The following is a 27,650-nucleotide window of genomic DNA, read 5'->3' as shown; positions in this document are numbered from 1 at the left end:
CATACACAACAGAAACAATAAGACACATCATGTGGGCCTAAGAAGGCAATTTAGCATGTGAGCCCAATGACAGTGTGCGGAACTAACATGCAAGGGAAGTGGCGACAGAGACAGCATGCAGGATGAACCTGGAACAAATGCAAAAAGGGAAGGGGGAGACATACCAAAGGCAGCTTACAAGAGCCCAGATCAATGCAACTGGCAGGGTGCCACAGAGACAGCATGCAATACAGTGAGTCCAAGACCATTGTAAAGACTGAGCATGAACTTCATGTGAAGCGGGGTGGGGTGGCATCAGCAACAGCATACAAGAACCTGAATACAGCACTAATGTGAAGTCTGGGAAGAGACTTCAAGAGACTGTACATGAGCAGGACTAATATGAAGGGGTGGCACATGAGACAGTGTGCAAGAGAGCAAGCTCGTGGGACTAGGCACAAGGGGCATCAGCGACTAAATGTGATGATTAACAATTTGGAAAGATAACATTAAAGGGTAAAAGAAAAAAAATGAAACATCAGGAGAATAAAATAATAATAATAATAAATAATAATAATAATAATAGGGAATATTGGGGGCACTGAGAGAGGCCACATCCATCTGTCACATGTACCCACCTCTGGGAGTTCTCATCTTCAATGTTAGTGAGCCCTGTGACTGGACTGCTCAGCTGTTTCCAAATTGTGTTCACATCCCCTGAATCCAAAGCCCTGTTAATCAGAGCCACAGATGACAGCATCTCCACCGCAACTGACAGCTCTGGGTGGGTGAGGTTACCCTGCATGCAAAAAGGACAATGAGGATCACACCTCCTTCACAAATTTATGCCCTGTGAGGTGGACAGAATGCAGCAGTAGTTACAGTAACTGCAGTGAGTGAGTAAACGAGGAAGACGAGGAGACAACAGCAATCGTAAACTACAGGAAAAAGTATGTGGTGCAAGGAAGAGTAAGAGTATCACAAGTGAAACCAAGCAGGCAGAGCAAGTGATGTAAACAATTAGAATCCACAGTTGTCACAACCCAATGCCCCCTCCCTCAGGGGGTCCCCTGAGGAGGCAAATCAGCATTGTATGTTGCTAACGCTGTGGCAGACATCGCAAGGCATTTTGGGAAGGGTTAAAGGTGTAAGTGTGGAGTAAAAAACTTCCTTTGCAGGTTGCGAGAGGCCGAAGGGGAAGGAAGGGAGAAGAATGGGTTAACTTGACGCTCCAGCTAGGTCCGAAGATAAGACGCTGACTCCAGCCCAAGGCCACAGCACACAACCAACTCTCGGCTGCTTGCCAAGAAAGACGGGGGCCTAAATTCCAACCCCGACCAGCCCGTAAAAAAGAAGAATTCAGCTGAACAGAACTGCAGGGTCTGCAAAAACTAGTGAGACAGTAAAGACCAGCGAGGGGGAAAACAACAGCTTTCAAGTCCCTGAAGCCAGAGTGTTTTGGGAATGCTAAGGAAGCCACGGAAGGCCAGTTTGGACTGGTACAAAGAGCACAAGGGACAGAGGTCCCTGAACGAGACACCCCCAAAAAACCCCAGGACTTAAAACCCTCCTGAGAGCTGAAGCAAACCTGAGATCAACAACGGACCCTGAACGACCTGTGCACAGGACAGAACTCTCATCCACCCTTCCCCCTCTTCTTTTTACGTTACACCCAAGCTTGGCATGTGAGAGTATGAAAGTGGGCCAGGGCATGGGCACTAAAGCTTTCTTCCTTCCTCTGAGTGACGTGGGGAGCACCCCACACTCACCGCTGTTATTTTATTAATAAAACTTTAAAACTTAGTCACTTGGTGTGCTCCTTCACTTCCTCCCTTAAAGATCCTGCGGCCTCAGCCTGATCACCTAACGCCCCAGGCAGATTGGTAACATAAATCTGTCACACAGCTCCATGCAGCTCAGGGAATATATCCCTGATTTACAGATTAAAAACATAAGAACAATCATATTGGGTCATATCAATGGTCCATCTAGCCTAGTATCCTGTCTTCTGACAGTGGCCAATGCCAGATGCTTCAAAAGGAATGACCAAAACCAGGCAATCACCAAGTGATCCATCTCCTGTCATCCAATCCCAGCATCTGGCAGTCAGAGGCTTAGGGACACCCAGGGTTTGCGTCCCTAACCATCTTAGCTAATAGCCCCTGATGGACCTATCCTCCATAAATTTTTCTAATTCTTTCATGAACCCAGTTATATCGTTAGCCTTCATAACATCCCTTGGCAATAAGTTCCACAGGTTGACTGTGCTTTGTGTGAAGTAGTACTTCCTTTTGTTTGTTTTGAACCTGCTACCTATTAATTTCACCGGGTGACCCGTGGTGCGTGTGTTATCTGAAGGGGTAAAAAACACTTCCTTATTCACTGGCTCCACACCATTCATAATTTTATAGACTTCTATCATACGTCCTCTTTATTGTCTCTTTTCAAAGTTGAACAGTCCCAGTCTTTTTAATCTCTCCTCACATGGAAGCTGTTCCATACCCCTAATCATTTTTGTTGCCCTTCTCTGTACATTTTCCATTTCTAATACATCTTTTTCAGATGAGGCCACCAGAACTGCATGCACTGTTTGAGGTATCGGTGTACCATGAATTTATATAGTGGCATTATATTTACTCTCATATTATCTATCCCTTTCCTAATGGTTCCTAATATTTGGTTACCTTTTTGACTGCCACTGCACATTGAGTAGAAGGTTACTTTCCTGTAATTGCAGGTTCTTTGATGTGCAGTCCCTATTTGGATTCTAAACTTGGATGCCAGAACAGTTTTGTAGTAGCATCCTTTGACACGCACATGCATCATCCGCTTGTTCGCATCTGAGGCTATAAGAGGCAGGGTGGGTGCCTCTCCCATATCCTTCTTACCACTAAGCAATGTCTACAGCAGAGGGGATAGAGCGCAAGTATTGGAATCCAAGTCTCAAAGGACCTCCAGTTATAGGTAAGTAACCTCCGCTTCTTCTTCGAGTGATGGTCCCTATATGGATTCCAAATGTGGGTGATTAGCAAGCAATGGAAGTGGGTGCGTGGACTCATAAGAAGTTAGTCTGTAGGACAGTTCCACTGCTGGGGCGCTGGCATAGTGAGCAGTAAAGATCTGGACAGAGTGCCATGTGGCCGGCCGGCAAATGTCCTGCCAGGGTACATCCTTTAGGCAGGCCAATGTGGCAGCGTGCGCCCCTGTGGAGTGAACTGTGACTCCAGAGGGCGAGGATATGGGAGAGTGTAGCATTCGGAGCAAGAATCCTTGAGGGACTGGAGGGATTCATCTGTTCTGTCATCAAAAAGTTTTTGGTTGTCAAAGGGGAGGTCCTCAAGAGTGGTATGGACCTTCTTAGGGAACCCAGACAAATTGGGAGAGGGATAGCTCAGTGGTTTGAGCATTGGCCTGCTAAACCCAGGGTTGTGAGTTCAATCCTTGAGGGGGCCATTTAGGAATCTGGGGCAAAAATTGGGGATTGGTCCTACTTTGAGAAGAAGATTGGACTAGATGACCTCCTGAGGTCCCTTCCAACCCTGATATTCTATGATTCTATGAATCGGACCCAGGAGTCTCATTGGAGTAGGACGCCGGTCGCCAGCGAGTGTGATATGGTGTCGGAGGCATCCATGGCTGCCTGGAGATTCACCTTGTTGATCAGTTTCCCGTCATCCAGCAGCGACTGGAAGTCTTCAGGCTATTCTACTGCCAGACAAACACGAAGACTTCCAGAACCTGGAGTAAGTTAGAAAGTAGTATATTGCCAACAGGGCCCGGTAGTTGGCGATATGGAATTGGAGTCCCATAGAACAGTAGACTTTTCTACCAAAAGGTCCAGCTTTTTTGCCACCCTGTCCAGAGGAGTCGACTCGAGATGATGTTGGCAAATGCGTTTGGTTGCCACTTGAAGTACCAGCAAGTTGGGGGGTGAGTGGGTGAAAAGGAAGTCCGTGCCCTGAGATGGGACAAAGGTGTGACCTCTCTGCATGCATAGGAGTAGGGGCACAGGAAGCTGGTGTATGCCTGACCAACTGCACCGGTTGCAGGATGGCCTCATGGATAGGGAGTGCAGTCAGGGAGGGTCCTGGCAGTTGCAGAATATCCAGGAGCTGGTTTTGTGGGTCCTTGACCTGCTCCACTGTGAGGCTGAAGGCTGCAGCCACTTGCTGAAGCAGGTCTTGGTATTGTTTCTGGTCATCTGGAGCGGAGAGGGAAGGTGGGATCAGGACCTCATCCGGTGATGATGAGGCTCCAGGGGGGACTTGTGGTCCTGGCGGCACTATGTCTTTCTCAGGTTTGTTGTAAACAGAGGATGGCACGGAGTGGGCCGGCAACAGCTGGTAAGATGCCATGGTAAAACCCTGTGGTCCTGGTACAGATCCCAAGGAGGCCAGCAGGGCCAAGCATATGGGCCCCGGGGATATCTGGACCACAGCTCAGCGGTAGGGTCATATACTGGAGGATAGGGTGGTCAGCCCCTAGGATTCGGGCTGCAAGATTGAGTAGGTGAAAAGGAGGGATCCAGCTCTGAGAAGCACCCAGATTTGGAAGATGGGTCTGCTGGGGTGGAGCCAACGGTACGATGCAGCGGTAAGAGGGAACTGGAGCGGCGTTGACCCACACAGCCTCAGATGCGAACACGTGGATGACGCATGTGTGGATCAATGGACACTACTACAAAACTGTTCCAGCTCCAGCACATGGCGCATGTCCACACCCATCTTTGGAATCCATATAGGGACCATTACTCGGAGACGAACAGATGTTTTCAGAGAACTATCCACAGTGAATTCAAGATCTCTTTCTTGAGCAGTAACAACCAATTTAGACCCCCATCATTTCACATGTATCGTTGGGATTATGTTTTCCAATGTGCATTACTTAGCATTTATCAACATTGAATTTCATCTGCCATTTTGTTGCCCAGTCACCCAGTTTTGGGAGATCCCTTACAGTCAGCTTTGGACTTAATTATACTGAGTAAAACTTTGCCACCTCACTGTTTACCCCTTTTTCCAGATCAGTTATGAGTAAGGTGAACAGCACTGGTCCCACTACAGATCCTTGGGAGGCCCCAGTATTTACCTCTCTCCAGTCTGAAAACTGACCATTTATTCTTACCCTTTGTTTCATGTGTTTTAACCAGTTACTAATCCATGAGAAGTCTTTCCCTCTCATCTCATGACTGCTTACTTCGCTTAAGAGCCTTTGGTAAGGGTTCACATCAACGGCTTTCTGAAACTTCAAGTATACTGGATCACTCTTGTCCACATGTTTGTTAACCCCTTCAAAGAATGCTAATAGATCAGGGAGGCATGATTTCCCTTTAAAAAAGTAATGTTGAATCTTCCCCAACATATCGTGTTCATCGATGTGTCTGATAATTCTGTTCTTTACGGTAATTTCAACCAATTTGTCTGATACTGAAGTTAGTCTTACTGACCTGTAACTGCCAGGATTGCCTCCGAAGCCTGTTTTAAAAATTGGCGTCACATTAGCTATCCTCCAGTCACCTAGTACAACAGCTGACTTAAGAGTTAGAGTACATACCACAGTTAGTAGGTCTGCAATTTCATATCTGAATTCCTTCAGAACTCTTGGGTGATCCTGGTAATTTATTATTGTTTAATTCGTCAATTAAATAGTAAATTACACAAACTTTGAACTACAACATATTTTCAAGAATTCACAAAACAGCTACATTCTGGAGAAGGTGTGGAATGAAGAGCTAAGCATGATGGATACTGCTGGGAATCGTCAGATTGTTTTCCAAGAACAGGAAAGAATCTATTACTTACATCAGGGCTCTGTTGCTGCAGAGTGGCCAGCTCCCTCTGGTAAAGATCTGCTGCAAATGGATAAACCTGTGGTAACTGAGCCTCTGGATTCAAAAGTTCTGCCACAGTCTTCTCTGCAATACCTATTTGGATTGCAGAATTAATCCTTGCCACTGCTCCCAGCCCTGGAGATTAAAGGGAAAGAGGTCACAAGATGTTAGAAGGGCAGAAAGCTTGTACCTCTGTTATAAGAACATTTCTACCAGCCCAGTGTGGAAAAGACTTTTGCTCTGTGGGCACCCTAGGTGAAATACCACCCATGAGGAAACCAAAGTGAGATGGGAAGAATACATTCACTCCACTGTGTGAATTACTGGGTGAAATTATCTGGCCTACGTTATGCAAGAGGTCAGACTGATCTCAGTGGTCTCTTCTGGCCTTGAAATCCATTATTCTACGGTAATTTTAAATCATTTTATATCAGTCAATTCCAGCAACAGCCTTTGTATCAGGAAAATAAAATAAACTAACCTAGTTTCAGAGTAAATTTTCAGAAGGGCAACATCTCTTTAGCAAGTGCAAATTAAGTAGTTACAGAATTAGGATTTAAACCTGCAATTAACTGTCTCCTAATCTGATACTTGAAAGTGGCCAGAATTGCAGGGAGACCATAATTCTGCCTCAATATGAGCAGAATTGCATCCACAATGAGGATCACCAGGTAATCTCAGACTCTGCCCCAATAAGCTACTAGGATTTCCTTCATAGACCCAGGACCCAGAGATAGGTATAAGCTTTCAAGTACAGAAGTCACTTACAGTGGACACAAGTTTCCTAAGTGTATTTTAAAAATGTATAGGTTAAAGAATAACCTATATTATAACGTGGGTTATAAGCGCTATTCTGGGGAGACTAAAAAGAATCACAGATGCTGGCTTTCTGCAAGCTTCTCACTAGCCCTGATAGGGAAGTCACAAAGAACCACAAGAGCTGATAGAAAAGGAGTACTTGTGGCACCTTAGAGACTAACCAATTGGTTAGTCTCTAAGGTGCCACAAGTACTCCTTTTCTTTTTGCGAATACAGACTAACACGGCTGTTACTCTGAAACAAGAGCTGATGTTGGTGTTCCAACAAGGGTATAAATGATACATTGCCTCAACCCTCCAATCACCTCCACCAATTCCTCAGCTATAATCTCTGCTGAAAGGCTCCTTACTTCGCTGGTACTGTTGTGCTGCACTGTTAGCAGCGTCCACTCCAGGCTGTAACTCCTCCTTCTGCATGGGGCCTGCCAGGCCAGTCTGTAGAAAAATAAATCACACACAAGGAAAAAAAAATGTTGACCCTCTTGTGACTTTATTCAAACACAACACCACAAACAGCAGCTTCTCCCTGTGAAATTTTACCTATGCACAACCCTCTGCAAACCGTCAGAATTCTACAGATGTAGGAGAGAGAAATAACAAACCAGATATTTACAGTGCATGTGGTGAAAGAGACAAGGTTGGCTTAAGTCTGATGCCTTCTATGAGACTGTAGGTGCAAAGCAGCTCTAGAAAATTGAACATGGGGCTAAGAGCCAGGTAAGTCTCCATCTGGATCTTTGCCATTAACTTGCTGTGAAGCCTTATACAAGTCCTTTAATTTCTCAGATTCCCCATTTGCAAAAATGGGAATAAATGCCAGACAGAAGCTTCCAAAAATAGTTCTCCTTCTTTGATTATATATAGGCTGACTATATTTCCCAAAGGGAAAACAGGCACCACATGGGGCTTACTCGAGCCCCTTTCCCAGTGCGGAGCTGGCCTTAGGGTTCCCTCCATCCCACGTGCGTGTCACTGCTCACCCAAGCACTGTGGGACTGGCTTTGTTGCTTCCTCCCCCCACCAAACATTCCTCCACCCCCCACTAGGGGGGCATGCTCCACTTTTTTAGTAAAACTGGATATTTGTCATGTTTGTTCTTGCCAACTGATGAGCAGCTGGCAAATGCAAATGGGACAAATGCCCAGTCTTGCCAAAAAAATCATGACGCTTGGAAGAGGGCTTAAAAAGGGGACTGTCCCACCCAAAACGGGATATACGGTCACCTAATTATATCATCTTGTGTGATTCTCATTTCTGGGTCACAGAAACATGGCAATTGCTATAATGGATCAGACCCATGGTCCATCTAGTCTAGTATCCTGTCTCCAATAGTGACCGGCCACCAAAGCTCAACTTCTTAGTACAAGACAGCTGAAACTCTAAGCTCTCAAGGTTTTTTCCAGCTCCTAAGGGCAATGTTATTAGCCATGGATTCTGCGGAAAAGGACCTAGGGGTGACAGTAGACGAGAAGCTGGATATGAGTCAGCAGTGTGCCCTTGTTGCCAAGAAGGCCAATGGCATTTTGGGATGTATAAGTAGGGGCATAGCGAGCAGATCGAGGGACGTGATCATTCCCCTCTATTCGACACTGGTGAGGCCTCATCTGGAGTACTGTGTCCAGTTTTGGGCCCCACACTACAAGAAGGATGTGGATAAATTGGAAAGAGTCCAGCGAAGGGCAACAAAAATGATTAGGGGTCTAGAGCACATGACTTATGAGGAGAGGCTGAGGGAGCTGGGATTGTTTAGTCTGCAGAAGAGAAGAATGAGGGGGGATTTGATAGCTGCTTTCAACTACCTGAAAGGGGGTTCCAAAGAGGATGGCTCTAGACTGTTCTCAATGGTAGCAGATGACAGAACGAGGAGTAATGGTCTCAAGTTGCAATGGGGGAGGTTTAGATTGGATATTAGGAAAAACTTTTTCACTAAGAGGGTGGTGAAACACTGGAATGCGTTACCTAGGGAGGTGGTAGAATCTCCTTCCTTAGAGGTTTTTAAGGTCAGGCTTGACAAAGCCCTGGCTGGGATGATTTAACTGGGACTTGGTCCTGCTTTGAGCAGGGGGTTGGACTAGATGACCTTCTGGGGTCCCTTCCAACCCTGATATTCTATGATTCTATGGATGAAAGTCAACCATTTCTACTGATGGTTATTCATTTCCCCTAATCTCCAGATACTCTCATTTCTGGTGGTGCTCCTCTGTATTCCAGTTGTCAGCTGGAGAGAAGTTAATAGTTAGGAAAGTCCATTATGAACCTTAAGAACTGCAACATTCAATACTGATGCAGATCACCAACCAAAGTGACATCACAGATTAGACATCAGCCTGACAAGAGAACACATGCGCACCTTGGTTGGGCAGATCTGCTTGGATGATTCAGCAAAAATTCTAGTCCAAAGGGCAAAAAACAAGATTGGTAGTATTGTTCCCATAGCATAACTCAGAGGCTCCCGTATTTGGGAAGCATCTCTATGAGCCAGTAACCGCAGTCAGGTCCACAGGGTAGAAATTGCTGCCCTTCTTCAGAAAAAGCAAGATGAGCTGTGGGATGATTCTTTTGCATTTACTTCTAGGATGCTGAATTCCCAGACTTGCATGATGGGACTGAATTCTCCTAATCAAAAAGGCAGTCTTCAAAATAAGGTGGTGTAAAAAGCACTTCAAGAGACATTAAAAGGGGATCTCTTTCCATGAGGTTTGTAAGGACAACATTAAGATCCCACATTACATGGGATTCTCTAACATATAGGTAAGTATGTAGTCATCCCTTTAAAAATCTGGATACCATGAGATGAGTAGGATCTCTTGTACTTGTACAGAGGTATCTCTGTCAGTAGCACTCAACTTGCCAACATCCAGACTGTCAGATGTGGCAACTGTCTAGATGAATTTGACCTTGATATCTGGAGAGTCTGGAAGTGGTACAGGAGGCTAAATAGACATCCTGAGATCTGTTAATCAGAACTGCCTCAGCCAATATGGAGCTTCAGGATTAGCATGACTGCCTCCTGCCTATTTTCGCTTATCACCCTGAGAATCAATGGAATCCATGGAAATGCATACATGAGACCTCACTTCTACAATATGAGAAAGGCCTCTAGAAGGAAGCTGGGTTCATGCCCCTCGAATCAAACGACTGGACACATTGTCATCTCTGCAGGTAAACAAGTCAATAATAGGATTTTCCTTTTGGTGAAATACTGATGTAATGATGGAGCTCTTCAGAGACAACTTGTGGCTAATGATGGATTGTCTGCTTAGGAAGTCTGCTAAACCGTTGACGCTCCTGGAGATGAAGTGTTATTGGAGTTATCCTATTTTGATATAATGTCCATATCTTGATAGCCTCCTGACATGAGGTGATGAGCAGGTGCTTCCTTGTTTATATAAAACATTTGCAAATGTGTTGTCTGTGAAAATCTGCACAGTGGAACATGGAACAGGTTGGAATGACATGAAAATTAGTCTGATTGCTCATAATTCTAGAATACTGATGTACATAGTCATGTCTTTTGGGTTTCAAGTTCCTCGTATCTGGAAGTGGTCCAGGTATGCGCCCCAACCTGTGCCTGATGCATCTCTAATCAGTGTCTTTGTATGGAGAAGTATAGAGAAATGTACCCTTTTCCAAATATTCTTGGGGTCTGACCACCAGTTCAGCAGCTATAGAATGTGAGCTGGGACCACAACTCACACGATCATTTGATGGTGAGATGATACACTGGTCTTAGCCAGTCCTGTAATGGACACAAGTGAAGTCTGGCTAGCGTTGTCATATACATGCAAGCTGACGTGGTCAAGAAGTATGCAGGGCTGAGTCTCTATGGGAAGAGGGGGAATCAATGCAGGGAACTATGTCTATTCCAGTCTTCAGATCTCCCTTGCCTCAACAAGGAAGCCATACCAGTTTTCAGTGCTGAGGTGGGAGTCCATACCGAAATGGTCTTTGATGGTCCTGAATCCTTTCCTGATGGTGCTGTGCAATTTTTGCAGGTACCAACACAGTAGGCCCTGTGTGCCAGCCAGCAGAGGCATTGGCTGACTGGGACCTAGAAGAGACTAGATCCATCTATGAAGTCAATCCTCGCTCTTCAGGATCTGTACTCTCTCTCATTGGTTGTTCCAAGGGATATAACTTCAGATGAGTGTTCCTATAGAAAAGAAATGGCAAACCAAGCAACTATCTAGCACATGGCTCTCACTGAGACAAAAAAAAAAAAAAGACAGTGGCCGTGGCCATCTGCGAATGGCATAAGTCTGTTGCAGGATGGCTATGCTTTGAAGCCCAAGGGCTTTGAATCCACCATTTTTGGCCCAGATAGGGGTGCAAAGTGCCAAGGAAAATTTAAATTTAAATCTGTTTGGGTTTATAACAGAATTAAATAAAAAAGGAGGAAACGTAAAGGGAATTAACCCTATCTAACTAATTAATTTGCAAGAAAAAGATTCAGCTAAGGGGTAGCATGAAGACACCACTTGTTCCAGCAGTGAGAGCGCTGAGGAACACCTATGGCTGCTCTGCCCTTTATCCCTCGGGTGCAGAGGCACAAGGACATACATTGCGCAAGCACAGCCCAACAGTGCTATTAAAAGATTCTGATCTCACATGTATAGGGCACACATGTACCTTAGAATGGGATCCAAACTGACACATACTTGAAGAACAATTCTATATTACTTGGAGCTTGCTCCAAAGGCTAAAGACCTTTCAATATCACTGTCAGATATCTCAAACTGGAAATTACTGGGCACTCATGAAGCTAGTCATCCATCTGAATGCTGGCTTGTGAAAATACATGTGACACGATTACCTTGGTACCTAGTGCTCTGAGCCTCAGTTTCCCCTCTTCTGGCTGAAGGCATTTCAATCTCCCACTCTTGGCTAGGCCAACTCCAGTGCTTCTTACTGGCCTCTGGCCAAATCATAAACCCATCCCCTTTTCCCACAGTAAACAAAGAGTCCAAAACAATCATTCAACAATCTCAGGCTGGATCATCAACCCAACTCCAGGCTCAAAAATTCTTCCACTCCTTATGTTGGGGGAGGAAGATTTCACATCACCTTCCTCAATAAGCCTATAGGGGTTCGGCCCTCCTCCTCTGAGTTCCAGCTCAGACACACTGTACAAGCAGCAGAGGTTCACCTTCTCAGACCCCTTGCTTCAACTCCCTCAACCAGTTTTTACCTCCACCTGCCTGTAGGCCTTTTCCACAGCCCCTTCCTTGGCTCCTTGTGTTTGTGCATGTCTCTCTCTCTCTCTGTTTTCCTTTGGCCCACTTCCGAGAGCCTCCTAGCACTCTCTGCCTCCATCTGGCTCTATTGTCAGGAGCAGGAAAACTCTTCTACATGTCTCTCCCTGATCCTAGTTCTCTTGCAGGTCTCTTCCCCTACCAAGTTAAGCAGGCTCTTCTCTATTACAGAAAGCCTCAAAACCCATCATATGAGCAGGCAGATCATTAGGAACAGGTAGTCCCACTGCCTTAGAAGGCAAGCCCACTCTGTGACAAGAAGTATTTCCTTTCCTTACTCGGGACAAGAGATCTGTGAGATAGACATGGGACAGAAAGAACATGGAGCAGTCTTAGGCTTGGTCTACACTTAAAAGTTAGGTCGACATAACTACGTCGGTCAGGGGTGAGAAAAAAATGCACCCCTGACCAACACAGCTAAGACAACCTAACCCCAGTGTAGGTGGAGCTATGTCGATGGAAGAATACTTCCATCAACGTAGCTAGTGTTGTTCAGGAAGGTTATGTTCCTACACCAATGGAGAAACCTATTCCATCAATGTAGCTGCATCTACATTATGGGGTTGTGCCAGCATAGCTATTCTGACATAGCTATGCTAGTATAGTCTCTGCAGTGTAGACATAACCTCAGTTTCCTTCAATATCTGCAAAGAAGTCTCTACTTACTTCACTAACAGGTTCTTTCTAGTGTTGAATAGCTTCCCAAAATTTATGAATCTCCTGGAAACCCTGAACAACAAACTCTGCCAAGCCAGAGTCTCCTTTCACAGGTCAATAAGCCCTCTGCCCATCCAGGTCTGTTAGTCCAAAACACCAAGAACAGCAGCTGTGGATGGTAAACCCTTTTTTGGAATTAAAGCTAGCAACAGTCCCCTGGGATCTAGAGCACAATCCTGTGCAACCAGCTGCCTTCTCCATGACACTACAGCCTGAACCACAAAAGCGCCATATGGAAGGGACAAGTGGAAAAGAACAGACTATCCTGGGGGAAAACACCTCTCACCCTCACAAAGACACACATTCTTAAAACAACACTCCTCCCCCTCCACTCCACCAATGGTGGCAGTCTTGATCACCCACTTGTCTCCTCTTCCCAGAAACATATTTGCTTTTTCTTTCATAATGCCCCTTTATGCATGGAATTCCATGCTCTCAATGAGCAGATCTGAAAGGTTACTACCCTGTCCTCCTTCAAATCCCTCCTCAAAATCTACTTCTGCTGGGATGCCTACAAGAAATCACCCAGTGCTTAATCTGTAAAATTGGGATAATACTTTCCTACCTCCTAAGGGCAGAGGATAGGTTAATGTCTATGAGACACTCAAATACTATAGTGAAGAGCATTATGAATAAATCAATCTTCAAGAAGAAAATGTGTTGACCCTCCATAAGACCTATGACAGTTCAACAATTTTAGGAGGGTTGCCAATGAATTCAACCAAAATTATGCAATGTAATAATGATCTTTATCTTCTTAATGTTTGTCTGCTCATGGACTTCAAAAATGTCAGAGCTTTATTCTCAGTTGTATAAACTGAATTGTTGCCTTTATTCTTGGCTCTGAATGTACTTGGTATCCTACTTCTTTATCATGTTAGACCTTGTAAAAGACAAATTATTAAAAATATACAGTAGTAATAATCATCCCCTCCACCATTGCAGTTCTCTGTAATAATATGCATATAAATATTACATAAACTAGTATACTTTGAGACCCTACTAAGTTTAGAAATCTACACTAATGCATTCTATAAACAGCACTCATATACAATATACATGCAAAATTCACTGAAGGTTAGGCTTAAAATAAGAAGATAATCTTTCTGTAGTTAAGGTTGAAGTTATCTATAAGGAAAAATATCATATGCTTATCTGTTTCATAGATATTTACAATAAAGTACTTGCGCACTGAACATAGTAAAGTAAGAGGGCATAAAACATTATATACATACATATATGCATTATGTATTTATTTATATTTTACATACACACACTTTATATGTACTCTTCTCCTATGCTGTGGTGACAGCTAAGTGATAAATACATTTATCATGTACTCTTCACTACACTAATGTACCAGACCCTGAGCAGCTTCAAACCTGTCACAAAAATACTTCCTTTCCATATTCCCAAAGGTGGACTCTCCCCCTCAATCACACCTGTCCAAGGTCCAGAATGAGCAAGATTCAGTCTTGGACTAGGCACTGCTTTTCCATATTCAAAAATATGATTTTGAAATCTGCAAACTTTAAATTACTGTATAGAAGAGTTTCCCAATATTGTAGTGGGTCCCTAGGATTCACTCCCAACCCTTCAAGACCCTAAAATATCAGCCTTTAAGTTGTGACATTTATCATTCCTGAGTAATGCCGCCGTTTCAAACTCACACTGATAAAGCCTTTACACCATACCATCAAGTATTCCATTATACGTACACAATCACAGTGTTTCTTGCACATGTGTTATGCTATTGGAATATTAAGTTTACTTTTTAAATACAAAAAACTCAACAAAATTAAAGTTTTCCAAAGTAACATTAACTCTCATATGGGAGTTTTGTGATCATCCCATATAATTAATGTGTGATGGTTTGTGGTATTATAAATACTTTCACAATGATTACATATGCTTTTGCATACCTCCTGTTTCTGCTGTCTGTCACTCAAGAGCTGCTTGAGATACCAGTCACAATTTTCTCGCTGTAATCCTCGAAGCCCCAGGGCTGGTGATGTCAAAACTTCAAATAATGCTAATGCATCTCCCTGTTCCAAAGCCAGATCTATCTTTGATAGGGCTGAATGTGCTAGGGAGAGAGCAAAGTAAAGTAAGGGTCAAAAGCTGAATGTAGTGATCATTAGGCTTCTATAGCAGAAGCCTCAGAAGGCATCTCTTCCTGAACACAACTGACTGATGGTTTAGGCCTGGAAGTCTCCAAGTCAGACTCCAGAATCACTCAGGAGGACTTTAACAAGAGAAAAGAGATGAAAATGGTATGTAATACTCAGGGCACAGAGTTTAATGGGGACCCTTCACTTCTTTAAGGGGCCAGGGGAGGGACAAGGGGACAGGATGAATTCAAAATTGAGAAATACTATGAACAAATATAGCAAGGAGAGCTACTCACTTAGTTCAAAGTGCAGGGATGGAAGGAGGAGTAAAGGAGCCACACAAGTCTGAATACTCTTTATCCAGGCCTATTAGTTCAGTGGGAAACTTACTATTGACTTTGTTGACATTGCCCTGAATTTCAGCTTGAGTCAGCAGCTCTTCGTACACATCCCTCTCTCTCTCTGAATTCTCAGAGGCAGTCTGACAATGAAACAAAATTATCATCAATGCAACTCTAGAGCAGACTTTGTGGTGTGTTGTTTACAGGCCTCTTACCCAACAGAAAGGGCAGTGAACATAACTAATGGGGGGAGGGGGGGATAGCTCAGTGGTTTGAGCATTGGCCTGCTAAACCGATGGTTGTGAGTTCAATCCTTGAGGGGGCCATTTAGGGATCTGGGGTAAAAATTGGGGACTGGTCCTGCTTCAAGCAGGGGGTTGGACTAGATGACCTCCTGAGGTCCCTTCTAACCCTAACCTTCTATGATTCTTCTATGATTCTAATGTACACCCACATGAAGTTCTAACCCACTGCACAACAGGTCAGCAACAACTACACACACATAAAAGGGAATCCTAGAAGTGAATATCCCTAGGCGTGCCCACACACACAGAGTATAGATCTCCGGCAAACAGAGAAGGATACACAATACATAAGACGGGATGATTTCATTTAACAGCTCTGTGTGGGCACACAGAAGGAATTCCAGGACATATGATGCAGTAGATCCAGTTAGGCAGACACATACAGGTTCTCAAACTGGAAATGTTCCAAACCAAATAAATGGATACGATATTCCAGAACAGGCCTCATATCTAAGTATTGCTAATTTGCCTATCACTGTGGCAGAGAGCAGCAGACAGATAGTTTGGGTAGAATTCTGTAAACAGATTAATTTACAAAGTAACATACCATATGCTCACAGGCTTTTGGGACCACAGTGTTTAGACTTGGATGTGTAGTGCTTGTAAATATCAGCCTCCATACAGTAGGATTACTCACAGCCTAGGTAGACTTGCAGATTCACTAAGCAAGTTTAGTCTAGGTGAAGTTCTAGAACTAGTTCAAACTTCGTGGGATGGTAGGTTTGTTTCATATATACATTAGAAAAACTCAAAAATTCTATAAAAATAGGACAGGCTTTACTGATGTCTAGAATAAGACATCTCCTCTATGTTCTTCCACCATGCATATTTCTTGGGAATCTGTGTGTAAGAGATTCAATTACAAATCAGATGTAAAACTGTAATGTCTGCTTTCTTCCATCTCATAATACGCCAAATTAATCCCTGGAGACTACAGTTGAATTTCACTAAGGATAAATTTGGCCTAACATCTTACACAAAAGACTGAACAACATGTTTTCACTGGATTCTATGGGCAATCTCCTCTGGTGACATCATGAACTCGACACAATGAACATGAATTCGTAACTAGAAAGGAACATTGATTTTTACCCTGTTTTTGGCATTCTCCATCTTGTCCTTCTTTGCCTGGTACAATGTGTCCTGATAGATTGATGCCAGGAGCTCATCAAGATTCACCAACATGGCATTGGAGTTTTTCATTGCCATCAGGGTGTCAGACGGAACTTGGCGGTCAATTGCTTCATTAATGGCAATAACAGCAGCATGCACTGAAAAACAAATCACAGGTTCCCTGTTAACTGCAAAAGGCTTATCTGGGAAAGAAGAAAACAGCTGACTAGATCTTTGGCATTGTTGCAAGAATTATCAGTATATAAACTGTAAGTAAGACTTTGTATTTTTGACACAGGTAGTACCTTATTTCCTGATATCGCCGTTTGATTTTGACCAAATCAAATTCAGATTTTCTAACAAAAATGTCTTGGCCATAAAAGGCCTGTGTTGACTTAAACAATAGGGACTATTAGAGCTAGATTATAACATGCGCTTTCTATCCAATCTGGCAATTTAAACAGTCACAGAGGATGAAAATCCATTTCCCCTTACATGCTGCTTCATCCACAGAGAGTTCGTTAGCTAAAATTCCTCCAATCTTGCTGAAGGCAGGCATCTGAATTCCATACTTCTCCAGCTCACTCCTCATGTTACTGATCTCCTCCTCTGAAACACAGAGGAAAAAGATGTAATGTAGGCAGAACATTCAGAATCAACCCTAAGACCAGCTATTGCTGCAGAAAAATTGGAACAGCTACAATAGATTGTAAATTGCCCTTTCACAAATACTTTGTGCATGCAGTCTGAGAAGAGACGAAACTCTCCTATATTTGTTCCAGTCATCCAAATGGGAGGGCCTCATAGAAATCTGTCTCACTACATAGTTTTGTGCTCTTAACGACACAGGTTTGAAACAGATTGTGTGATTCTTGCATGTCTCAAAGTATGGCTGCCAGCAGGGCAAGGAAAGTACATATACAACATCCTACAAAAGTTTGTTTTCTTCTGCAGCTGGTGCACTGGAAGGAAAAAGACTAAAGCCAAGGGAAGGGGAGGGAGAGACAGTGGAGACATACTACTGTTAACAGAGCCAGTAACTAAAGAATTCAGAATAAAACTTCCTCCTAAAAGTCTCCTTCCCCAACTTGTATGGGAGGAATCCCGCACCCATCAAACACAAATGCAGTTACAGCCCTGGCTGCCTTTGGGCATTAATCCCCTTTCGTCCATTATGTACAGCATCTACTGGAGTGAGTAAACAGGGCATGCAAATTCATAAACATCTAAATCTCAGAGAAGCAAGAAATCTCCATACCTGTGAAGTCCACCTTTCCATATAAATCTTGAATCTGAGGGGCCAGTCCCAGTTTAAACAGGTACAGACTAGGAAACATAATGCAGGAATAATTAGCGCTAATTACTCCTTGTGGTCTTTACCCCACTCACAAGTAAATTAAGGGAGATATAGACATTAGGCTAAGCGGAAAGACTTCTAGATGGTTAAAACCTGCCTTTTCAATTGTGATGGTGATTGATTCTCCCAGTGAAGCGTTTGTGTATGAAGGAATGTCACCATGAAAAAACAATAAGCCCCTCCCCAGAAAGAAAGATGCATATGGTTTAGGAGCTCTGGATTTAAAAGTTCCCTTCTGATCAGCAGACATCTGGTTGCACATCTGGGTAGCTTCCTACCAAAGATTTGCTTTATTCTGTTGGTTATCAGCACAGAGCTAAACCCTACAGGCACAAACACACCATGCAGCTACCTAGGGTGGTAAAGAACATTTGTATATTCCTTACTGCACTAGGTAACGGCAAGGTGTGCTGGTGCCTATAGGGTTGAGATTGCAAAGTGAAGTAAGCTAAACTGAATTAAGGCCACTCTAATTCTGAATATAAGCGTCAACACCAGGGTTTAATGCAATTTAACTTATCTACTTTAAATTCACACTTTTAGTTAATTCAAATTAACTTTCCTGAGTGTCTCCACATAGACAAGTCTTTACTCTTGGAGACCTCTATGTTGCCCATTATTTATATTTCAGCAAAAACCTGACTCATTCTGAATATCTGGATTCTGATTTACACATCACTGGCAAAGAGGACCAGACTGACAAGGAGATGTGAACATCTGCCAGCTGAGTCCAACTACTCAAAGAATAACTGCAGCAGATATCATGAAGCTGCCAGTAAGGAGCAGCTTCACCTCTAACAATGACCCAAATCCCTTTCATACTGGTCAAAGGAGCATACGCTACACAGTTCCATAACTGGCCATCACACAATGCCAAGTGTTCCTGACCACAAGTTATACTAAATGTTGGGAACTGAGTTGAAAGCAGGTTCACTTCTACAAAGAATCTGATTCTACAACAGCTTGAAACTTCTGTTGATGTTCAGCTATTTGCAATCTATTTGGGTGTTTCATCCTCAGATTTCACCCTGCCAAAGGATCAGAAGGAAAAGAACAAGCTCCTTCTTGAGGACTAAAACTGAGTAAGCATAAGATGGAGACCAAAACTGATATGGCTCAGTGCTCTATACACAGAAATGTCTTAAGGAGCGTTCTTCATGTGAAGCCCACTAAATATTTGTCTGCAATCAGATTGGAAACCTGCATCCAAACTGGTTTAATCAGGAAGGACTAAGTCACTGCAATGCAATGCTCTGTCTCTCTGGAGCATGAAGCGGCAGCAAAACTATCCACTTCAACACACACTAATGAGGCAAAGACAGAAGTAGCTAGCACAGCCAGATGGATCTTTCTAGTTACCTCGAGAGGTGAGAGATTATCCCTCGGAGCCTCTGAAAGGATTTTAAAGCTTTACATGGCTTTTCACAAAGCCCCCAAAAGCCTCCCTGATTTATCCTAAAAATAAACATGCTGCACACAAAAGGCCAGCCTCACCTTACTCTCTACCTGCTGCTCAGCTGAACAAACAAGCCTGAACCTATTCTCTTCAGACACAAACTAAAATTCATAGTTCATTAGCAGGTGAAAATTAGTGTTGTCACTTTCCCTTCTGCCTCTCACACTGCAGCTCTAGATATAGATTCAGATAGTGCACACAACAGTGAAAATCTAGAACCATTATAGAAGTAAACATACATCATATGAGAGTAGGGCATGTGCATACTCATGCTTCTGAACACCCACAGTATGTTCAGACCCTTTAAATTTTCAATGCAGTGAGATTTTATTAGCGTGACAAGCTATGCAAGTGTGGCCAAAGTGAGGGTGGGGGTGGGAAGAGCAACCCTTTAAAGCACACCCAGGACAGCGCTTCACACTATGTTTGGGATTTGATCCTCGTGACCAGTTGTTATTAGTGTCCATTCCTGATCTGGTGGCAGGACAATACATAATATGATACTATCTCGATTGTCTTTTATGGACACACAAATACTGTAGATTCCACTTATTGAGCAACCCCTTGGTAGCCAACAAAAAGTTGCTATTATCCAGCAGCTGCTAATAAGTGGAAGGTAGGTTTGTGAGACGGCAGCCAGAGAAGGAAGTGCCAGAACTTCACTTCCCTGGCTGCAGCCTTGCAAACCTGGCTGCGGGCAGGACAGCAGCAGGGATGGGGGCTGCAGTCTGGATGCCAGGACCTTCCAAGGGGAGTGGGGGCTCTGAGCGCCCACAGAGCTGCATGATACCTTTCCTTGCATTCTCCACACATCACAGCAATTCCTTCCGTATGCAGAGTCTCCCAGAGGAGTCTCCCAGAGGAGCACAGGGAGAGGTACCATGCAGTTCCAGCATCAGGACTACTGCTCCTCTCACTCCAGCTACTGCTCTGCCCACAGCCTTCCCTCCCCTCTCCTTCCCACCCACAGCCTCTTACCTCCTGTGCAGAGCCTGTGCAAAGCCAGGTTTTCCAGGCTGCTGCCTCCTCCCCACCCTCCACTATTGCTTTGATGACAGTCTCCTCTCCCCTCCCAGCCCCCTACCTCCTGTGCAGGCAGGCTACCATGGCTGCAACCCCAGAAAGAAGCACTGGGACATGCTAAGTACTGGCCACAGGCAGGTTTGTGGGGCTGCAGCCAGGGAAGGCAGGTCCCAGCACTTTCTTCTCTGGCTGTAGTCCCACAGACCTGCCTGCAGGGGTGCTCAGCACATTCTAGTGTTTCTTTCTGGGGCTGCAGCCCCACAAACCTGCCTACAAGTAGAACCTTTCTTCCAAAAGACCTTGTGAATAAGCGGCATGCTGTTGCCAATATCTGGATCCCATTAATATGAAAGTCAATGGGGTGGGATTGGTTCCCAGCAAAACGTTGCTATTAACTGTAAGTTGTTTATATCCAGGTCGCTATTAAGTGGAACCTACTACATATGCTTCCCTGGGGTAGGGCACTCTATACTGCACACATCTTCAGAAAGCTCTGAGTACACTGCTTGCCTCTGGATACCATGATTCACAAATATGCACGTAAACACACAATCCCCAAGGAAGGAGATTCACAGCTGTACACACCCCATCTCTAAGGCTTGGGAATCTTAAGATGTATATGCTGCCTCTAATGGCTGGTGATCTCACTCACTCTTAAACATGCATAGCACTTATCCCTGGAAACATCAATGCATTCATAATTTCATAGATGCCACTCCTGGAAGCTGCAGACCTTCCTTTAAGCCCACGGTACATTCACCCCCACCAACTCTGAATCAGAATGCATTCGCACTCCCACAGACTTCAGATTTCTAGGTAGCCTTCATGCACTCACAATTCATTCACTCACAATTCAGCCTCCTGCCTAACACACATTACCTGAGTGCATGGATACAATAGATGCAGCGTGGCATGTTCTTCCGATCATAGATGTCAGTAGTTTCTGGGTAGAAAATCTGAATATAAACAAAGTTAACCATCAGAATAATACCCCACTCTAGCCATCCAAGTAGGAAGGATTCTGACAATCCTAAAACTGCTCCAGCCCAGTTATGAGATAGGTAATTCATGGAGCACAACAGAGCTCCACATTTCTCCCATGCATCTACCACGAAACCTGTTCCCCACTTCCCTTACATGTACTCTCACATCCACACCCCGGCTCAACCCGATGCCCCTTTTACATGACCACCCTACATTGGCTCCCCACAGACATACTGTGTGGTGTATCTAGGGAAATGGGTTGGAGATGCTGAGGGAGCCAAGAGATGAGCAGGGATATTTACATGAGCGGTTGGGGAAGAGGATTTTGTTTGGACTGGATGGGCAGAAGGGGACTATGTGTGAGTGGCCTAAGGAGAGTGGTAAAGATAGTGTTGTGCTGCAAGGCACCCGAGGCCATATTTTTCAACAAACTTTGGGGGCCATATTTTTAATTGTTCATCCCCAGCGGTTTCTATCACCACATTCTTGGATCCAGAGCTCTTTTGAAAGTCAGGCCCCTTAAAGGGTTAATGTGGAAGATGTCACTACACAGATTTTAAGGCCAGAATAGACCATTATGACAGTCTGACCTCCTATGAGCACACCCAATCTTGATTTTAAATTGTCAGTAATGGAGAAACCATCATGACCCCTGGCAAATTGTTCCAATGGTTAATTACTCTTGCTGTTAAAAAAAAAAAATTATGCCTTATCTGTAGTCTGAATTTATCTAGCTTCAACTTCCAGCCATTGAATGTTAGACCTTTCTCTGCCAGATAAGAGATTATTAAATACTTGTTCTCCCTGTGGATACTTATAGACTGTAAATCAAATCACTCCTCAGCCTTCTATTTATTTTATTAAGCTAAACAGACTGAGCACCTTGAATCTATCATTATAAGGCATGTTTTCTAATCCTTTAATCATTCTTGTGGGTCTTCTCTCAACACTCTCCAATTTATCAACATTATTCTTGAATTGTGGGCACCACAACTGGACACAGTATTCCACAAGTAGTCAACATATTGCTGATATATTCCCTCCATTTCCTCAATGCCTTACTCAAGCCCTCTTGCCTGACCCAAGTCCCTTTCTCTCCAGCTGTCCCCCACATTCTCTCTCTTCTCACCCAGAGCACCATCTCTCCCCCAGAGCCCATTCCTATACTTCCTGCTGCTCAATCTGCTCCTCTAGATCACCAGGAGTTCATGCATAGCACAGCTGATAAGTCAGGAGAGAGTTGGGTGGAAAATTTTGACAAAATTCTAAAATTAACATTTTCAAGTGAGTATTTTTTTTAAATGCAGACAGCAGGTTGAGGTATACAATAGTGACCCTTGTGTGATTAAACACATGGACTGTTCCTGTTACATGTAATAAAAGCATGAGGAAAAGTTGTTTTGGGTATAAATCTACGCTCATGGTTTGACTTTCAGTACAATGTTCCCAAAGATTTATAGATTTTAAGGCCAGAAGGGACCATGGTGATCATTTAGTCTGACCTCTTGTATAACACAGGTCATAGAATTCCACCCAGTTACCCCTGTTCTTAGGCCAATAATTTGTGTTTAACTAAACCATCTTTACAGAAGACTTGATTTGAAGACTTCAGGAGACAGAGAATCCACCACTTCTCCACAAGAGATGGAAAATCCACCACTTCCAACAATTGTTGCTCCTTTTATCCATGATTTTCCTATGATGATTCCTAAAAATTGCCATGACCAAACTGTAGCTCAGGCATGCTGCTCAACAGAATGAAAAATAAAAATTTTGTACTGCAGATCTCACCCAAAATAATGAGTGTTAAGCATATGGTACTGAAGCAGGAATTCACTGCCTCCCAATCATACAAACAGGGATGGGAATGGAATATTTTAACAAACTTCAGGATTTCTAAGGAGAACCAAGTCTAGGAAACTAAGGATTATCTATATATAGATATATAGGATAACTAAGAGGATAATATAGATATATAGGATAGGCAGAGTTTATTGAATCCTGTGTACTGGCAAATTCATCCCACAACCTTCAAAGCCTGGCGTTGCAGTGCAGAAATTACCTTGGGGAGGCCGATTTCAGCCATGGCATTCAACCACTGAATAACATTATCAGTATGCCGGAAATGGAGACCAGTTGCCTGAAATAAAGAGGGGGAGGGAAAAAAGCATATGAATCATCACAGCCACTGTGAGTACTAGGGAACTTTGCTAAGGCATGCATCTGATAAGTGCTACTTACAACAGCTAAACTCTTCCAGGGATCTGAGGTCTTAGGTACTATGATGAAAGCTTTCTACAGCCAGTTATATTTAAGGCTTACAAAAGGCCAGCTTTCTCAGATTCTCATATGCACCACAAACTTAGACAAAACTAAAGATCTTCCTTCATCTGATATTCTATAGTTCAGGAAGAGTTAACTTACATTTTTTCAGTCTAAATTTGCCACAATCTATTACTCACTCAATCACTGACAGTTCCTCTACAACCATATGACCTAAAGTCTCCCTCCTATCTCAGGTCTCTCTAGCCAACCTAGTTCCCAGAATGGAGAGATCTCACCTTATATCTGGTTTGTTCCCGGTCATAGATTTTCTTCAGAGACACCACCTTGGGGGAGAAAAAGTTTCCAAGTTTGGCTAGATAGACTCCATTCCTTAGCCCCTCCTCCAGCTCTGTTGTGGGAGGTAGATCCTCATTAAGGCAGGCCTCCATCCATCTGAAAATGTAAAAAGGACAGGAGTGGGTCATTTGAGAGCTTTTATGATGTGTTCCATTTACTCTCCTCTCGGGGGACATTAGCTGCTCATTTTCTGAGCAAGTTCAGTGTTGCTGCTGCCACATCTTTCCCCATTGTATGATTTATGTATTAGGCACTGACGTAATCGCAACTTACCTACTGAATCCAATGCCGAGCAGCATTATAGAATCAATGTCTTTCTTGTCATCAATGACTTTATTCAATCAGGTCCTACACGTCTATTTGAGTCACTGCGACTAATTTGTACCCTTTTTGGGTTTCTCTGGAAGTTCAACAGACCGAGTAATAAAGATCTACTTTCTGCAGCTGAACAATTTCAGCAACAGTACAACAAAAAAATCTCCAGAGAACTCAGTGAGGAGGTCATCTTCCTCAAACGAATATATTCCACAAACTTTAAATTGGATTGCAAGCCAAAGGAATTGCTTCAAGAAATACTCAAACTTGGACTCTCTATGGTGTTTCCTAGTGTCACAATTGCATTGCGTATTTTTGTTGGTTTGCCTGCATCACTGGCTTCAGGTGAACGCACCTTCAACGTGCTGAAGCAGGTAAAGAACTATCACCGTTCAACTGTGGGACAAGGGTGTTTGAATGGGCTCACCATGCTTAATATCAATGGTGACATTGCAAGAAAGCTACATTTTTCCTCAATAATTAGTGCATTTGCACAGAAAAAGGCTAGAAAAGCATTTGTTAAATAAAAAAATATTCAAATTATGTCTCACTCTCTTTCTGGTGCCTTATTTTGTTTTCATGCGTCGTCATTTTTTATTTTTATTATGGCTAGGGGCCTCAAAAGCTGGAAGTGGCTCAAAGCGGAGAGGGCCTGAGAGCAAGGGATGCAGGGGTTCCATATCAGAGCCACAGTTGGAAAGAAAGAACTGAGTATTGGTTGAGGATGCTCCATCCTTTACGCTCTCAGCCAGCAGTTCTCAAACTGTGGGTCAGGACCACAGAGTGGGTAAAAACCCTATTTTAATGGGGTCACCAGGGCCATCATTAGACTTACTGGGACCAGGGTCGGAAGCTGAATCCTGAGTGCGCGCGCGCACACATGCACACACACACACACACACAGAGAGGGCGGCGGGACTCAGTCTCTGGCGCCCTCCCCCACACCCGCGGCACTCAGGCTCTGGCCCCCTCACCTCGGGCAGCAGGGCTTAGACTCCTCCCCGCCCCTGGGGTCATGTAGAAATTTTGCTGCGACAAGGGGGTCACAGTGCAATGAAGTCTGAGAACCGCTGCTCTCAGCTATGGGAGACGCGATGGCACTCAGGGCACAGGTGTGGCCCCAAAAGACACTGCTAGTCATAAGAATCTGATCTCATACAAATGAGGCACATGTGCACCAAGAGTAGAATCTGTGCAGACAATCACTTGAAGAACTTGATCTTTCTTTCACGACAACCCTGTTAACACAGCAGCCTCAGTGCATTTATTGTTGGCAGAAGAAGGCTTGAAGTGTTCTTGTGTTCCTGCATCTGAGTGACAACTGGAGAGACCATCCCATGCAGCCCATCAAAAAAGCAATAAGCCATAGTGTGTCTTGAAATTAATGAATCTGTAATTCAAGAAGGATGTTGAAAAATTGGAATAGTTCAGAGAAGAGCCATGAGAATGATCAAAGGATTAGAAAATATACTGTACAGTGACAGACTCAAAAAACTCAATTTATTTAGCTTGACAAAAAAAGAAGTAAAGGGGTGACTGGATTACAGTATCTGCATGGGGAACAAATATTTAGAAGTGGTCACTTCAGTTTAGCAGAGAAAAGTACAACATGATCCAATGGCCAGAAGTTGAAGCTAAACAAATTCAGACTGCAAATAAGGCATAAACTTTAAACAGTGAGGGTAAATAATCATTGGAACAATTTCCCAAGGGTTGTGGTGGATTCTTCACCACTTACAATTTTAATAGCAAGACTGGATGTTTTTCTAAAAGGAAATTACTCTAGGAATTATTTTGGGGAAGTTCTATGGGCTGTCTTATATAGAAGATCAGGCTAAGTGATCCCAGTGATTCCTTCTGTCCTTAGAATCTATGAATCTGTGAATTCCCTATAGACGAGTGGCCATGCAGAACTGCAAATTCCCACTCTTGGATTCTTGAGATGGGACAAACTTCCATTCACAGCTTCTTGAGGGAAGAGCACAATAAACAGTTCATTATCCCAGGGGAGCAAGCAAAGGGAATGTCTAATTTACAATCTCCCCCACCCTCTGCAGCTACCATCAAGTAAAAACAAGCTTCAGTGTTGGCTTTCCACTCTTCCCAGTCTGCAACATTCTAGGCAGACTGCCAAGAACTGAGGAGGCACCCAAGTGGCACACCTAGTGCAATGACAAGCAGCAGTTACTACACATTTTAACCTTTTCATGCACAAGAAGAGAATCCAAAGCAGGAAAATTCAATTTCTTCTTTAGATTTTTCAATTTTACCAAATTCCCCAAGTGTGTTACAAAACATACACAAACAAAATCAAATCATGTCTAGCTGACATTTAGGGGAAAAAAACAGACCTCTAAAAATACTCTCTCCAGTGCATCATGTGCCCAGCAAAATAGACAGAAGCCAAACAACTATTTAGATATTTGGTCACCACTTATTTACAAAGTACGATTCACCTGCAAAAAAAAAAAAAAAAAAAACCAACACACCTGTCCAATTTTTTGGAATATTAATATTCAGTAGACATACCTGGTCTGTTTAATATGTGCGAACAGAGATTTCACTCAATTTAATAAATTAGTAGAAATGACATGACATATTGTAATGATGCTCACTCTGTAATATGTCAACATTCGGTTAAAGCAATCTGATGACTGTGTTACTGTATAATCTCTCTTTAAACAAAAGCTTCCTGTGGCAATTATTGTTTTGTTTCTGATATTTACATACAAAGGATTTGTAAACCTCTTAATACTTCCTAAGTAAATAAATAGTAACACAAACAAACTCCTCCAGATTACAAAATGAATTCCATAGAATCAGAGTTTAAGGCCAGAAGAGAGCACCATCATCTCCAGTATATCATACCACCACCCATACGCTAAACTGAAATTAGAACAAATGTTACAGTCCACAGGAAACTAGACCAGTGTTTCTCAAACGTGGCCACCAGCGGCTTTTCTTGCAGCCACAGCCTCCTGGTCCATGATTTAGGGGGGGAGCGGTTGCGCAAAGCAGAAGCCCCTGCTCCAGGGCCATCAGCGGGGGTTGGGCCCTGCCCCCTTCAGGAGAAACAAAAGCAACCAAGAAAGCAAAAGAAACAATGACAAAAAAGACAAGAACGTGCAAATCAGCTTATTATGTCTCTATTCTGTTTAGATCCAGTAAAGAATAGAGACAACTGTACATTTTTATTATTGAGTCTGCAAAAAAAAACCTTACATAAATAAATTACAATGATTTGGACATGTATATGTGCATATTTATTTGTTTTTCCTAAAATTAATTAGGAAATTTAGGAAAAATGTGAGAACCCCTAGGCTAGATTATTACGTGCCACAGGCAGAGAACAGAAAGGACCGAGGTGCATCAATGCCAGAGGCCCCTGCAAAAGCAGGGAAATAATTAGGTGAAAAATACCCAGACA

At 43.4% G+C, this 27,650-nt stretch overlaps 1 protein-coding gene across 2 annotated transcripts in view; it reads right to left on the bottom strand.

Moving 5' to 3' along the window:
* Positions 1-27,650, bottom strand: part of IQGAP1 (IQ motif containing GTPase activating protein 1) — a 179,056-nt gene that overhangs the window by 104,113 nt on the left and 47,293 nt on the right. For both annotated transcript variants that reach the window (XM_037910038.2, XM_037910039.2), the window contains exons 3-13: positions 23,848-24,004; positions 23,349-23,426; positions 21,182-21,258; positions 17,725-17,792; positions 16,962-17,075; positions 16,446-16,624; positions 15,098-15,188; positions 14,519-14,682; positions 6,978-7,062; positions 5,781-5,944; positions 618-778 (exon numbers count right to left, since the gene is read on the bottom strand). In XM_037910038.2, the coding sequence (XP_037765966.1) occupies positions 618-778; positions 5,781-5,944; positions 6,978-7,062; positions 14,519-14,682; positions 15,098-15,188; positions 16,446-16,624; positions 16,962-17,075; positions 17,725-17,792; positions 21,182-21,258; positions 23,349-23,426; positions 23,848-24,004 (1,338 nt within the window). The remainder of the gene's footprint in view (positions 1-617; positions 779-5,780; positions 5,945-6,977; positions 7,063-14,518; positions 14,683-15,097; positions 15,189-16,445; positions 16,625-16,961; positions 17,076-17,724; positions 17,793-21,181; positions 21,259-23,348; positions 23,427-23,847; positions 24,005-27,650) is intronic.

The sequence above is a fragment of the Chelonia mydas genome, chromosome 10 (assembly GCF_015237465.2).
Source record: "Chelonia mydas isolate rCheMyd1 chromosome 10, rCheMyd1.pri.v2, whole genome shotgun sequence".
NCBI classification, from domain to species: domain Eukaryota; kingdom Metazoa; phylum Chordata; order Testudines; family Cheloniidae; genus Chelonia; species Chelonia mydas.
Note: the sequence above shows the minus strand (reverse complement) of the source record. Positions and strands in the feature narration are given on the sequence as shown.